Source organism: Salmo salar, chromosome ssa18 (assembly GCF_905237065.1).
Source record: "Salmo salar chromosome ssa18, Ssal_v3.1, whole genome shotgun sequence".
Taxonomy (NCBI): domain Eukaryota; kingdom Metazoa; phylum Chordata; class Actinopteri; order Salmoniformes; family Salmonidae; genus Salmo; species Salmo salar.
In genome coordinates, this window is record NC_059459.1 from 30,036,073 (window position 1) to 30,051,621 (window position 15,549).

The 15,549-nt window shown below is 41.5% G+C and overlaps 1 protein-coding gene across 32 annotated transcripts in view; it reads right to left on the minus strand.

Annotated features, from left to right (window-relative positions):
- Nucleotides 1–15,549, minus strand: part of LOC106577193 (calcium-activated potassium channel subunit alpha-1) — a 383,781-nt gene that overhangs the window by 154,374 nt on the left and 213,858 nt on the right. For all 32 annotated transcript variants that reach the window (XM_045701020.1, XM_045701017.1, XM_045701015.1 and 29 more), the window contains exon 3: nt 7,584–7,645. In XM_045701020.1, coding sequence (XP_045556976.1) covers nt 7,584–7,645 — 62 coding nt within the window. The remainder of the gene's footprint in view (nt 1–7,583; nt 7,646–15,549) is intronic.

Here is a 15,549-nt window from a genome sequence, read left to right on the forward strand (position 1 = left end):
GTCAATTAACTGTCATTTGTGTGGACAGGGGGACTTGAGAGCACAGAATACTAAACCTGCTCTGCAATTTAATCAAACTTTTTCATTTCTCTGTGTTCAGCGCAGCTGCAGCTCTAAACCATAAATTGAGTTCACAAAACATTAGGAACACCTTCCTAATATTAAATTGCACCTCCCTTTTGCCCTCAGAACAGCCTCAATTCGTCAGGGCATGGACTCTACAGGGTGTCAATAGCGTTCCACAGAGATCCTGGCCCATGTTGACTTCCCACACTTGTGTCAGCTTGGCTGGATGTCCTTTGGGTGGTGGATCATTCTTGATAAACACAGGAAACTGTTGAGTGTGAAAAACCCAGCAGCGTTGCAGTTCTTGACAAACTCAAACCGGTGCTCCTGGTACCTACTACCATACCCCGTTGAAAGGCACTTAAATGTTTTGTCTTGCCCATTCACCCTCTGAATGGCACACACACAATCCATGTCTCAATTGTCTCAAGGCTTGAAAATCCTTCTTTAACCTGTCTCCTCCCCTTCATCTCCACTGATTGAAGTGGATTTAACAAGTGACATCAATAAGGGATCATAGCTTTTATCTGGATTCACCTGGTCAATCTGTCACGGAAATGTCTAGTCATCAGTCAGATAATACTTAGCAGACCGTTTGTAGATCCAATACCCTTCAGGTCTGCCCAGTCCGCTTCCAAATATATTTCTCACCTTATCCCATTAATAAGTAATTAAGCACTGTTTCTCTCTTCACTGCTGTCATTGATCGCACGCACGCACACACACACCACAGCTATCTGATAACCCCAAAACAGTATGTGTGTGTGTCAGTGTGGTGTGCCGTGTATGTGTGTGTGTGTGTGACAATTGCCAGGAATAAGGAGATCCTTCTAGAAGAGCCGTCCTGCAGAGTCTCTGGCCTACATACATCTTATTCATTCACTCCCTCGTTCAACAGGAGCAGAGAAGAGAAGGATGAGATAAGAATTTAAAACAGACCAGGATGTGGGAGGGAGGGAGGGAGGGAGGGAGAGAGGGAGGGAGGGAGGGAGGGAGGGAGGGAGGGAGGGAGGGAGGGAGGGAGGGAGGGAGGGAGGGAGGGAGGGAGGGAAGAAGTATGCTCCCAATGAAAATAGTACCAAAATAGCATCAGCTTTGCAACAAATGTTGTATTGCCGAATAATAGAAAAGAGAGATCATCAGGGATTATGACTCTCTCTCCACAGATGCACAATGAATGTATCCAGTGAAATGACCGTAACTCTCTCTGACTGACTGGCAGACCTCCATAATCCAACCTATTATTCTCACTGGTCTCTGTCGTTAGGACCAGGAGATTTTCCCTTGGCCACATGACCTGACCAGGAAAAACTCAGAGCTCTACGTATCACCTCATATTCCAATACAATTGATCCGCTATTTCTTCATAGGGTTAAACAACTCGGGTAACTTTCCAAAAGGATTCCCAGATTGCCAGTTTATTCCCTCCTGATTACAAGAATAACAGGTACAGTACTTTATACCAGTCAATAGAACATCCCTGTAATATTCCTTCCACCTGTTTCCACTGTGTTTACAAAGCATTCCACTGCAGGGTTAAGGTTAGTAACATTCTACAGCTCCTCTAAAGACAACAGCCACCTGGAAGAACATAACCCTGGGGAGGATAGTGGTGTTTCTACCCACTGATCAGTGCTGTGTGTGGACCTCCTCCCTCTTGGGAGAGCAGAACACAGCTCCACTGAGGTAGGGTTAAAAGCCTATATTATAAAAAGATCTCCCTCTCTCTCTTCAAAAGAACCGTTCTAAAGAGCAAGAGATAAACAAAACATGAGGCTATAATGTATTATGAATATGCAGTGTGTTATCGAGGCTGTGTTATTTGCTACAATAATGACTTCCATTAACGGCTGACCTGGAGTTCTCTGACCATCGATCGGATCAATCATGTGTACGTACGTGTGGACGGGTTGAGGCGTGTTTAGGATCAGGGGGAGAGGAAGTGGAGTCTACAAGCCCAGTCAACACACACTCACACAGAGATACACACACACACACACACACCCAGGGGTAAGTTGGTCACATTAAAGAAAGAAAGAGACAGAGAGAGACAAAGACAGAGACAGAGAGAGACAGAGAGAGGAGAAGAGAGAGAGACAGAGAGAACAAGAGAGAGACAGAGAGAGACAGAGAGAGACAGAGAGAGAGACAGAGAAGAGAGAGACAGAGACAGAGAGAGAGAGAGACAGAGAGAGACAGAGAGAGACAGAGAGAGAGACAGAAGACAGAGTGAGACAGAGAGAGACAGAGAGAGAGACAGAGAGAGACGGAGAGAGAGAGAGACAGAGAGAGAGAGAGAGAGACAGAGAGAGAGACAGAGAGAGAGACAGAGAGAGAGACAAGAGAGAGACAGAGAGACAGAGACACACACAAAACTGTAAAATCATTATTATCTAATGAGTCAGAGAAACAGTCCTTAACTACAGCTAACGTCCTTCCCTAAAATCTTGTGTTTCCCCTAGGATCATTCCCTAATACCTAGTATCCTTCCCTAGGATCATTCCCTAATACCTAGTATCCTTCCCCTAGGATCATTCCCTAATACCTAGTATCCTTCCCTAGGATCATTCCCTAATACCTAGTATCCTTCCCTAGGATCATTCCCTAATACCTAGTATCCTTCCCTAGGATCATTCCCTAATACCTAGTATCCTTCCCTATGATCATTCCCTAATACCTAGTATCCTTCCCTAGGATCATTCCCTAATACCTAGTATCCTTCCCTAGGATCATTCCCTAATACCTAGTATCCTTCCCTAGGATCATTCCCTAATACCTAGTATCCTTCCCTATGATCATTCCCTAATACCTAGTATCCTTCCCTAGGATCATTCCCTAATACCTAGTATCCTTCCCTAGGATCATTCCCTAATACCTAGTATCCTTCCCTAGGATCATTCCCTAATACCTAGTATCCTTCCCTAGGATCATTCCCTAATACCTAGTATCCTTCCCTATGATCATTCCCTAATACCTAGTATCCTTCCCTAGGATCATTCCCTAATACCTAGTATCCTTCCCTATGATCATTCCCTAATACCTAGTATCCTTCCCTATGATCATTCCCTAATACCTAGTATCCTTCCCTAGGATCATTCCCTAATACCTAGTATCCTTCCCTATGATCATTCCCTAATACCTAGTATCCTTCCCTAGGATCATTCCCTAATACCTAGTATCCTTCCCTATGATCATTCCCTAATACCTAGTATCCTTCCCTAGGATCATTCCCTAATACCTAGTATCCTTCCCTAGGATCATTCCCTAATACCTAGTATCCTTCCCTAGGATCCTTCTCTAAAACCTAGTATCCTTCCCTAGGATCATTCCCTAATACCTAGTATCCTTCCCTAGGATCCTTCTCTAAAACCTAGTATCCTTCTTTAGGATCCTTCCGTAATACCTAGTGTCTGTCTGTCTGTCAGGGCTAAGGAAGAATCTGCCTCTGAGCTGCCAGTCAGTTGTCTGATTGTCTTAGTCACAAAAAGTCAAACACTGTTTTCAGAGAGCTTCCACTTGTCATGAGACCAACTGGTGACAGACACAGACAGACTGGTGACAGACACAGACAGACTGGTGACAGACGGACAGACTGGTGACAGACACAGACAGACTGGTGACAGACACAGACAGGCTGGTGACAGAAACAGACAGGCTGGTGACAGACAGACAGACTGGTGACAGACAGACAGACTGGTGACAGACACAGACAGACTGGTGACAGACAGACAGACACAGACTGGTGGCTGCCTGGTGGCCGCCTGGTGACAGACTGGTGACAGAGCATCTACAGTCAGAAACCCTGCATTTGCTGTTTTGTCCATTTATATAATTCTAAATGGATTGATAACATTCTAGGCTGCTAACAAACAGAGACAAATCACACAGACACTGTCTGAGCCTTACACACCGAGATAGGTAAAGGGAGGGAGCGGGTGGAGAGAGATAGGTGGAGGGGTGGAGCGGGAGGAGAGAGATAGGTGGAGGGAGGGAGCGGGTGGAGAGAGATAGGTGGAGGGGTGGAGCGGGAAAAGATGGTGGAGGGGTGGAGCGGGAGGAGAGAGATAGGTGGAGGGGTGGAGCGGGAGGAGAGAGATAGGTGGAGGGAGGGAGCGGGTGGAGAGAGATAGGTAAAGGGAGGGAGCGGGTGGAGAGAGATAGGTGGAGGGAGGGAGCGGGTGGAGAGAGATAGGTAAAGGGAGGGAGCGGGTGGAGAGAGATAGGTGGAGGGAGGGAGTGGGTGGAGAGAGATAGGTGGAGGGAGGGAGCGGGAGGAGAGAGATAGGTGGAGGGAGGGAGCGGGAGGAGAGAGAGGTGGAGGGAGGGAGCGGGAGGAGAGAGATAGGTGGAGGGAGGGAGCGGGGGGAGAGAGATAGGTGGAGGGTGGAGCGGGAGGAGAGAGATAGGTGGAGGGAGGGAGCGGGAGGAGAGAGATAGATGGAGGGGGTGGAGCGGGAGGAGAGAGATAGGTAAAGGGAGGGAGCGGGTGGAGAGAGATAGGTGGAGGGGTGGAGCGGGAGGAGAGAGATAGGTAAAGGGAGGGAGCGGGTGGAGAGAGATAGGTGGAGGGAGGGAGCGGGTGGAGAGAGATAGGTGGAGGGAGGGAGCGGGTGGAGAGAGATAGGTAAAGGGAGGGAGCGGGTGAAGAGAGATAGGTGGAGGGAGGGAGTGGGTGGAGAGAGATAGGTGGAGGGAGGGAGCGGGTGGAGAGAGATAGGTAAAGGGAGGGAGCGGGTGGAGAGAGATAGGTGGAGGGAAGGAGCGGGGGGAGAGAGATAGGTGGAGGGAGGGAGCGGGAGGGGGAGAGATAGGTGGAGGGAGGGAGCGGGAGGGGGAGAGATAGGTGGAGGGAAGGAGCGGGAGGGGAGAGATAGGTGGAGGGAGGGAGGGGGGGAGAGATAGGTGGAGGGGGGAGCGGGAGGAGAGAGACAGAGGGAGAAAGAGAATTAGAGGAGGGCGAGAGAGAGGTGGATAAAGGGATAGACAGAAACACAGAGATGGTTTCTTCTCATCAAGTCTTCACCTTGGCATTATAAAGGAGATTTGTCTCCCTCTTTTTGTCTGAAATATGCAGTCGAGTCAGATCAGAATGAAAAGATTTGAGTGGGGGGAGAGGAAAGGAGGAAGAGATAGAGAAAGGGAGGAGGGAGAACGAGATAGGGAGGGAGGGAGGGAGGGAGGGAGGGAAGAGAAAGAGATAGGGAGGGAAGGAAGAGAAAGAGATAGGGAGGGAGAGAGAGGGAACAAAAGAGGGAGAGGTAAAGACGGGAAGGACTATATCCCTTTCTGTAAACAAGGGATGAGGAACATGCCAGGAATCATTTCCACACTACCGTGACCTGCACTACTGCTCAGATAACACCGCAGATGATAGACTTGGCATGATTTTATTAATTTCATTGCTTTCATTTCTTTCTTGTCACTGTAACACCCAGACCTACTATCTGTATGGTAGAGGAAACATGCCGAGGGAGGATAGCAGAGGAAACATGCCGAGGGAGGATAGCAGAGGAAACATGCCAAGGGAGGATAGCAGAGGAAACGTGCAGAGGAAGGACGGCAGAGGAAACAAGCCGAGGGAGGATAGGAAAGGAAACATGCCGAGGGAGGATAGCAGAGGAAACGTGCCGAGGGAGAATAGCAGAGGAAACGTGCCGAGGGAGGATAGCAGAGGAAACAAGCCGAGGGAGGATAGGAAAGGAAACGTGCCGAGGGAGGATAGCAGAGGAAAAGTGCCGAGGGTGGATAGCAGAGGAAACGTGCCGAGGGAGGATAGTAGAGGAAACGTGCCGAGGGAGGATAGCAGAGGAAACGTGCCGAGGGAGGATGGCAGAAGAAACGTGCAGAGGGAGGATAGCAGAGGAAACATGCCGAGGGATGATAGCAGAGGAAACATGCCGAGGGAGGATAGCAGAGGAAACGTGCCGAGGAGGATAGCAGAGGAAACGTGCCGAGGGAGGATAGCAGAGGAAGCGTGCCGAGGAGGATAGCAGTGGAAACGTGCCGAGGAGAATAGCAGAGGAAACGTGCCGAGGAAGGAGAGCAGAGGAAACGTGCCGAGGGAGGATAGCAGAGGAAACAAGCCGAGGGAGGATAGGAAAGGAAACGTGCCGAGGGAGGATAGCAGAGGAAAAGTGCCGAGGGTGGATAGCAGAGGAAACGTGCCGAGGGAGGATAGTAGAGGAAACGTGCCGAGGGAGGATAGCAGAGGAAACATGCCGAGGGAGGATAGCAGAGGAAACGTGCCGAGGGAGGATAGCAGAGGAAACGTGCCGAGGGAGGATAGCAGAGGAAGCGTGCCGAGGGAGGATAGCAGAGGAAACGTGCCGAGGGAGGATGGCAGAAGAAACGTGCCGAGGGAGGATAGCAGAGGAAACGTGCCGAGGGAGGATAGCAGAGGAAGCGTGCCGAGGGAGGATAGCAGAGGAAACAAGCCGAGGGAGAATAGCAGAGGAAACAAGCCGAGGGAGGATAGCAGTGAGTCTAGGAATCATAAAAAACACACGTCCATAAACAGATGCACGTAGTCTACAATAAAGGAAAGGCATGTATCACTGTCAGCATTTCCCTAGATATTTCCCTAGTCATTTAGCAGATACTTATCCAGAGCAACTTATAGGATCAAATAGGGTTAAGTGCCTTGCTGAAGGGCACATCGACAGATTTTTCACCTAGTCGGCTCGGGGTTTTCGAACCAGCAACCTTCGGTTACTGGCCCAATGCTCTTAACCGCTAGGCTAACTGCTGCACACATAAATCATGAAGTGATTTTAATAGGATCTGTCAGAAAATTCTATTTTCACAGGCATTACCTGAAGCATTATCTACATTATCATAGTATTATTAACTCTGTCAGGGCTAGGATGGGTGAAAGCCTGAGAATGGCCTGGGTGGGTGATTTGAAGTATGGGATGCTTAGTTTACTGTGTGTGTGTATGTGTGTGTGTGTGTGCCCGCGTGTGTGTCTACAGGTGGGGGGGTGTAGGTATATGTGTGTGTGTGTGTGGGTTTACAGATGGTGTGTGTGGGTCTACAGATGGTGTGTGTGTGTCTACAAGTGGGGGTGTCTCTGAGGACCAGGCAGATCTACTGATATCCTGTTCTATCTAGGTTACCATGGAAACAAAGTTTGGCGCAAGGCTGACCGACTTCTATTGACAAAACCATAAAGGAGGAGAGGAGTCTTTCTAGTCTTTCAGATAACACACAGAAATCCATCAAACCCAGCACAAGGCTGCACTATGACATTATACTGGACGATGAGGACCACACCGTGTGTCTGAAGTATCTATTAATATCATATCTCATTCACGTTCAATAACAACTCATAGATTAACAACTCATTCCATACAGCTACGTAACTCAGTAAGAATTATATTTCACCAATGTGAGGAACTGTAGCCTTCCATGTATGAGTTCACTTGAGGTGGAGAAATATCAGATCTGATATCACAACGTAGTGTTCAATAGCAGATCAATACAAAAGCACATACCAGCACATTAAAAGGGGTACTTACTCAGAAGAATCTATAAAGTATATTCCAAGTGCTCCAATGCTGAGAGCGAAAACTAGCACAACCTACAGAGAGGGGAGAGAGAAAGAGAGATGCATCAGTTTTAGAACGTAAACATGCACACTGCCTTCAGAAAGTATTCAGACCGCTTCAGCCTTATTCTAACATTGAATAAATACATTTAAAACATCCTCAGCAATCTACACAGAGTACCCCATAATGACAAAGTGAAAACAGGTTTTTAGAAATGTTTGCAAATGTATAAAATATAAAAAACAAACACCTTATTTACATAAGTATTCAGACCCTTTGCTATGAGACTTGAAATTGAGCTCAGGTGCATCCTGTTTCCATTGACGTTTCTACAACTTGATTGGAGTCCACCTGTGGTAAATTCAATTGATTGGACATGATTTGGAAAGGCACACATCTGTCTATATAAGGTCCCACAGTTGACAGTGCATGTCAGAGCTAAAACCAAGCCATGAGGTCGAAGGAATTGTCCGTAGAGCTCAGAGGCAGGATTGTGTCGATGCACAGATCTGGGGAAGGGTACCAAAACATTTCTGCAGCATTTAAGATCCCCAAGAACACAGTGGCCTCCATCATTCTTAAATGGAAGAAGTTTGGAACCACCAATACTCTTCCTAGAGTTGGCCGCCCGGCCAAACTGAGCAATCGGGAGAGAAGAGCATTGGTCAGGAAAGCGACCAAGAACCCGATGGTCACTCTGACAGAGCTCCAGAGTTCCTCTGTGGAGATGGGAGCACCTTCCAGAAGGACAACCATCTCTGCAGCACTCCACCAATCAGGCCTTTATGGTAGAGTGGCCAGATGGAAGCCACTCCTCAGTAAAAGGCACATGACAGCATGCTTGGAGTTTGGCAAAAAGCACCTAAAGGACTCTCTGACCATGAGAAACAAGATTCTCTGGTCTGATGAAACCAATATTGAACTATTTGGCCTGAATGCCAAGTGTCACATCTGGAGGAAACCTGACACCATCCCTACGGTGATGCATGGTGGTGGCAGCATCATGCTGTGGGGATGTTTGATGATCCTTGATGAGATCCTTGATGAAAACCTGCTCCAGATCACTCAAGACCTCAGACTGGTGCGAAGGTTCACCTTCCAACAGGACAACGACCCAAAGCACACAGCCAAGACAACGTAGGAGTTGCTTCAGGACAAGTCTCTGAATGTCCTTGAGTCCAGAGCCTGGACTTGAACCCGATCAAACATCTCTGAAGAGACCTGAAAATAGCTGTGCAGCGATGCTCCCCATCCAACCTGACAGAGTTTGAGAAGATCTACAGAGAAGAATGGGAGAAACTCCCCAAATACAGGTGCGCCAAGCTTGTAGCGTCATACCTAAGAAGGATGTAATCGCTGCCAAAGGTGCTTCAAAAATGTCATGTCAGGCCTAACGTTGCATCCTGAATAATGAACGTAGCCCCTCATGTCAGTACGAGGCCTAACGTTACATCCTGAATAATGAACGTAGCCCCTCATGTCAGTACGAGGCCTAACGTTACATCCTGAATAATGAACGTAGCCCCTCATGTCAGTACGAGGCCTAACGTTACATCCTGAATAATGAACGTAGCCCCTCATGTCAGTACGAGGCCTAACGTTACATCCTGAATAATGAACGTAGCCCCTCATGTCAGTACGAGGCCTAACGTTACATCCTGAATAATGAACGTAGCCCCCTCATGTCAGTACGAGGCCTAACGTTGCATCCTGAATAATGAACAGTGTATAGTGAATAGCAGTTGTATACATAAGAGATTGAAAAGGGAATGGGAACACTAAACATCTGTAAACCTGTAAGCCTTGAAGGGTGACTGCATGTAGTGTTGAGGAGAAGACTACTGTGACAGCCTTAGATAATGCAAAGTCATTGGTTGTATTGTACTGGATGCTATTACACGCAGGCACACACGCACACCGTATCCCCAGCAACATCCCATCACAATGTGCTGAGTTGTAATGTGAAAACAGAAGGGGTAATATAAGGAGAAAGTAACTCTAGAAGTAATCATTCATATCTAACATGCGGTCAATTCCACGTTAATGAATTTACCCTCCGATTTTTCACTTTCTAATGTATACTAATAAAAACATTGATTTAAAAGTAAAACAAACCATACAACTCTATTCACAAGGACTACTTTTAACAAATTACATAGAACAATTTACCATAATAGATTTACAGGAAGAACGGTGCAGATACAAGTAGTCATTGTGCATATAGTTGGTTGGTTAAACTTTGAAATCAATGGTTTTTGTTTGGCAGTCTCAGTGTAAATACGTTACCGTGGAATTGCCCATGATGTTCACACAGAGACCAGCTCTCAGATGGATAAACCTCATGTTCACACAGAGACCAGCTTACGGATGGATAAACCTCATGTTCACACAGAGACCATCTCTCAGATTGATAAACCTCATGTTCACACAGAGACCATCTCTCTGATTGATAAACCTCATGTTCACACAGAGACCATCTCTCAGATTGATAAACCTCATGTTCACACAGAGACCATCTCTCAGATTGATAAACCTCATGTTCACACAGAGACCATCTCTCAGATTGATAAACCTCATGTTCACACAGAGACCATCTCTCTGATGGATAAACCTCATGTTCACACAGAGACCATCTCTCTGATGGATAAACCTCATGTTCACACAGAGACCATCTCTCTGATGGATAAACCTCATGTTCACACAGAGACCATCTCTCTGATGGATAAACCTCGTGAAAACAACACATGAAAACACATGACTGAACACATGATATTAAAACACATGACTGAACACATGATATTAAAACACATGACTGAACACATGATATTAAAACACATGACTGAACACATGATATTAAAACACATGACTGAACACATGATATTAAAACACATGACTGAACACATGATATTAAAACACATGACTGAACACATGATATTAAAACACACGACTGAACACATGATATTAAAACACACGACTGAACACATGATATTAAAACACATGACTGAACACATGATATTAAAACACATGACTGAACACATGATAATAAAACACATGACTGAACACATGATATTAAAACACATGACTGAACACATGATATTAAAACACATGACTGAACACATGATATTAAAACACACGACTGAACACATGATATTAAAACACATGACTGAACACATGATATTAAAACACATGACTGAACACATGATATTAAAACACATGACTGAACACATGATATTAAAACACATGACTGAACACATGATATTAAAACACATGACTGAACACATGATATTAAAACACATGACTGAACACATGATATTAAAACACATGACTGAACACATGATATTAAAACACATGACTGAACACATGATATTAAAACACATGACTGAACACATGATATTAAAACACACGACTGAACACATGATATTAAAACACATGACTGAACACATGATATTAAAACACATGACTGAACACATGATATTAAAACACATGACTGAACACATGATATTAAAACACATGACTGAACACATGATATTAAAACACATGACTGAACACATGATATTAAAACCCATGACTGAACACATGATATTAAAACACATGACTGAACACATGATATTAAAACACATGACTGAACACATGATATTAAAACACATGACTGAACACATGATATTAAAACACATGACTGAACACATGATATTAAAACACATGACTGAACACATGATATTAAAAACACACGACTGAACACATGATATTAAAACACATGACTGAACACATGATATTAAAACACATGACTGAACACATGATATTAAAACACATGACTGAACACATGATATTAAAACACATGATGAACACATGATATTAAAACCCGATGACTGAACACATGATATTAAAACACATGACTGAACACATGATATTAAAACACATGACTGAACACATGATATTAAAACACATGACTGACACACATGATATTAAAACACATGACTGAACACATGATATTAAAACACATGACTGAACACATGATATTAAAACACATGACTGAACACATGATATTAAAACACATGACTGAACACATGATATTAAAACACATGACTGAACACATGATATTAAAACACATGACTGAACACATGATATTAAAACACATGACTGAACACATGATATTAAAACACATGACTGAACACATGATATTAAAACACATGACTGAACACATGATATTAAAAACACACGACTGAACACATGATATTAAAACACATGACTGAACACATGATATTAAAACACACGACTGAACACATGATATTAAAACACATGACTGAACACATGATATTAAAACACATGACTGAACACATGATATTAAAACACATGACTGAACACATGATATTAAAACACATGACTGAACACATGATATTAAAACACATGACTGAACACATAAAGATATTAAAACACATGACTGAACACATGATATTAAAACACATGACTGAACACATGATATTAAAACACATGACTGAACACATGATATTAAAACACATGACTGAACACATGATATTAAAACACATGACTGAACACATGATATTAAAACACATGACTGAACACATGATATTAAAACACATGACTGAACACATGATATTAAAACACACGACTGAACACATGATATTAAAACACATGACTGAACACATGATATTAAAACACATGACTGAACACATGATATTAAAACACATGACTGAACACATGATATTAAAACACATGACTGAACACATGATATTAAAACACATGACTGAACACATGATATTAAAACACATGACTGAACACATGATATTAAAACACATGACTGAACACATGATATTAAAACACATGACTGAACACATGATATTAAAACACATGACTGAACACATGATATTAAAACACATGACTGAACACATGATATTAAAACACATGACTGAACACATGATATTAAAACACATGACTGAACACATGATATTAAAACACATGACTGAACACATGATATTAAAACACATGACTGAACACATGATATTAAAACACATGACTGAACACATGATATTAAAACACATGACTGAACACATGATATTAAAACACATGACTGAACACATGATATTAAAACACATGACTGAACACATGATATTAAAACACATGACTGAACACATGATATTAAAACACATGACTGAACACATGATATTAAAACACATGACTGAACACATGATATTAAAACACATGACTGAACACATGATATTAAAACACATGACTGAACACATGATATTAAAACACATGACTGAACACATGATATTAAAACACATGACTGAACACATGATATTAAAACACATGACTGAACACATGATATTAAAACACATGACTGAACACATGATATTAAAACACATGACTGAACACATGATATTAAAACACACGACTGAACACATGATATTAAAACACATGACTGAACACATGATATTAAAACACATGACTGAACACATGATATTAAAACACACGACTGAACACATGATATTAAAACACATGACTGAACACATGATATTAAAACACATGACTGAACACATGATATTAAAACACATGACTGAACACATGATATTAAAACACATGACTGAACACATGATATTAAAACACATGACTGAACACATGATATTAAAACACATGACTGAACACATGATATTAAAACACACGACTGAACACATGATATTAAAACACATGACTGAACACATGATATTAAAACACATGACTGAACACATGATATTAAAACACATGACTGAACACATGATATTAAAACACATGACTGAACACATGATATTAAAACACATGACTGAACACATGATATTAAAACACATGACTGAACACATGATATTAAAACACATGACTGAACACATGATATTAAAACACATGACTGAACACATGATATTAAAACACATGACTGAACACATGATATTAAAACACACGACTGAACACATGATATTAAAACACATGACTGAACACATGATATTAAAACACATGACTGAACACATGATATTAAAACACATGACTGAACACATGATATTAAAACACATGACTGAACACATGATATTAAAACACATGACTGAACACATGATATTAAAACACATGACTGAACACATGATATTAAAACACATGACTGAACACATGATATTAAAACACATGACTGAACACATGATATTAAAACACATGACTGAACACATGATATTAAAACACACGACTGAACACATGATATTAAAACACATGACTGAACACATGATATTAAAACACATGACTGAACACATGATATTAAAACACATGACTGAACACATGATATTAAAACACATGACTGAACACATGATATTAAAACACATGACTGAACACATGATATTAAAACACATGACTGAACACATGATATTAAAACACATGACTGAACACATGATATTAAAACACATGACTGAACACATGATATTAAAACACATGACTGAACACATGATATTAAAACACATGACTGAACACATGATATTAAAACACATGACTGAACACATGATATTAAAACACATGACTGAACACATGATATTAAAACACATGACTGAACACATGATATTAAAACACATCGACTGAACACATGATATTAAAACACATGACTGAACACATGATATTAAAACACATGACTGAACACATGATATTAAAACACATGACTGAACACATGATATTAAAACACATGACTGAACACATGATATTAAAACACATGACTGAACACATGATATTAAAACACATGACTGAACACATGATATTAAAACACATGACTGAACACATGATATTAAAACACATGACTGAACACATGATATTAAAACACATGACTGAACACATGATATTAAAACACATGACTGAACACATGATATTAAAACACATGACTGAACACATGATATTAAAACACATGACTGAACACATGATATTAAAACACATGACTGAACACATGATATTAAAACACATGACTGAACACATGATATTAAAACACATGACTGAACACATGATATTAAAACACATGACTGAACACATGATATTAAAACACACGACTGAACACATGATATTAAAACACATGACTGAACACATGATATTAAAACACATGACTGAACACATGATATTAAAACACATGACTGAACACATGATATTAAAACACATGACTGAACACATGATATTAAAACACATGACTGAACACATGATATTAAAACACATGACTGAACACATGATATTAAAACACATGACTGAACACATGATATTAAAACACATGACTGAACACATGATATTAAAACACATGACTGAACACATGATATTAAAACACATGACTGAACACATGATATTAAAACACATGACTGAACACATGATATTAAAACACATGACTGAACACATGATATTAAAACACATGACTGAACACATGATATTAAAACACATGACTGAACACATGATATTAAAACACATGACTGAACACATGATATTAAAACACATGACTGAACACATGATATTAAAACACATGACTGAACACATGATATTAAAACACATGACTGAACACATGATATTAAAACACATGACTGAACACATGATATTAAAACACATGACTGAACACATGATATTAAAACACATGACTGAACACATGATATTAAAACACATGACTGAACACATGATATTAAAACACACGACTGAACACATGATATTAAAACACATGACTGAACACATGATATTAAAACACATGACTGAACACATGATATTAAAACACATGACTGAACACATGATATTAAAACACATGACTGAACACATGATATTAAAACACATGACTGAACACATGATATTAAAACACATGACTGAACACATGATATTAAAACACATGACTGAACACATGATATTAAAACACATGACTGAACACATGATATTAAAACACATGACTGAACACATGATA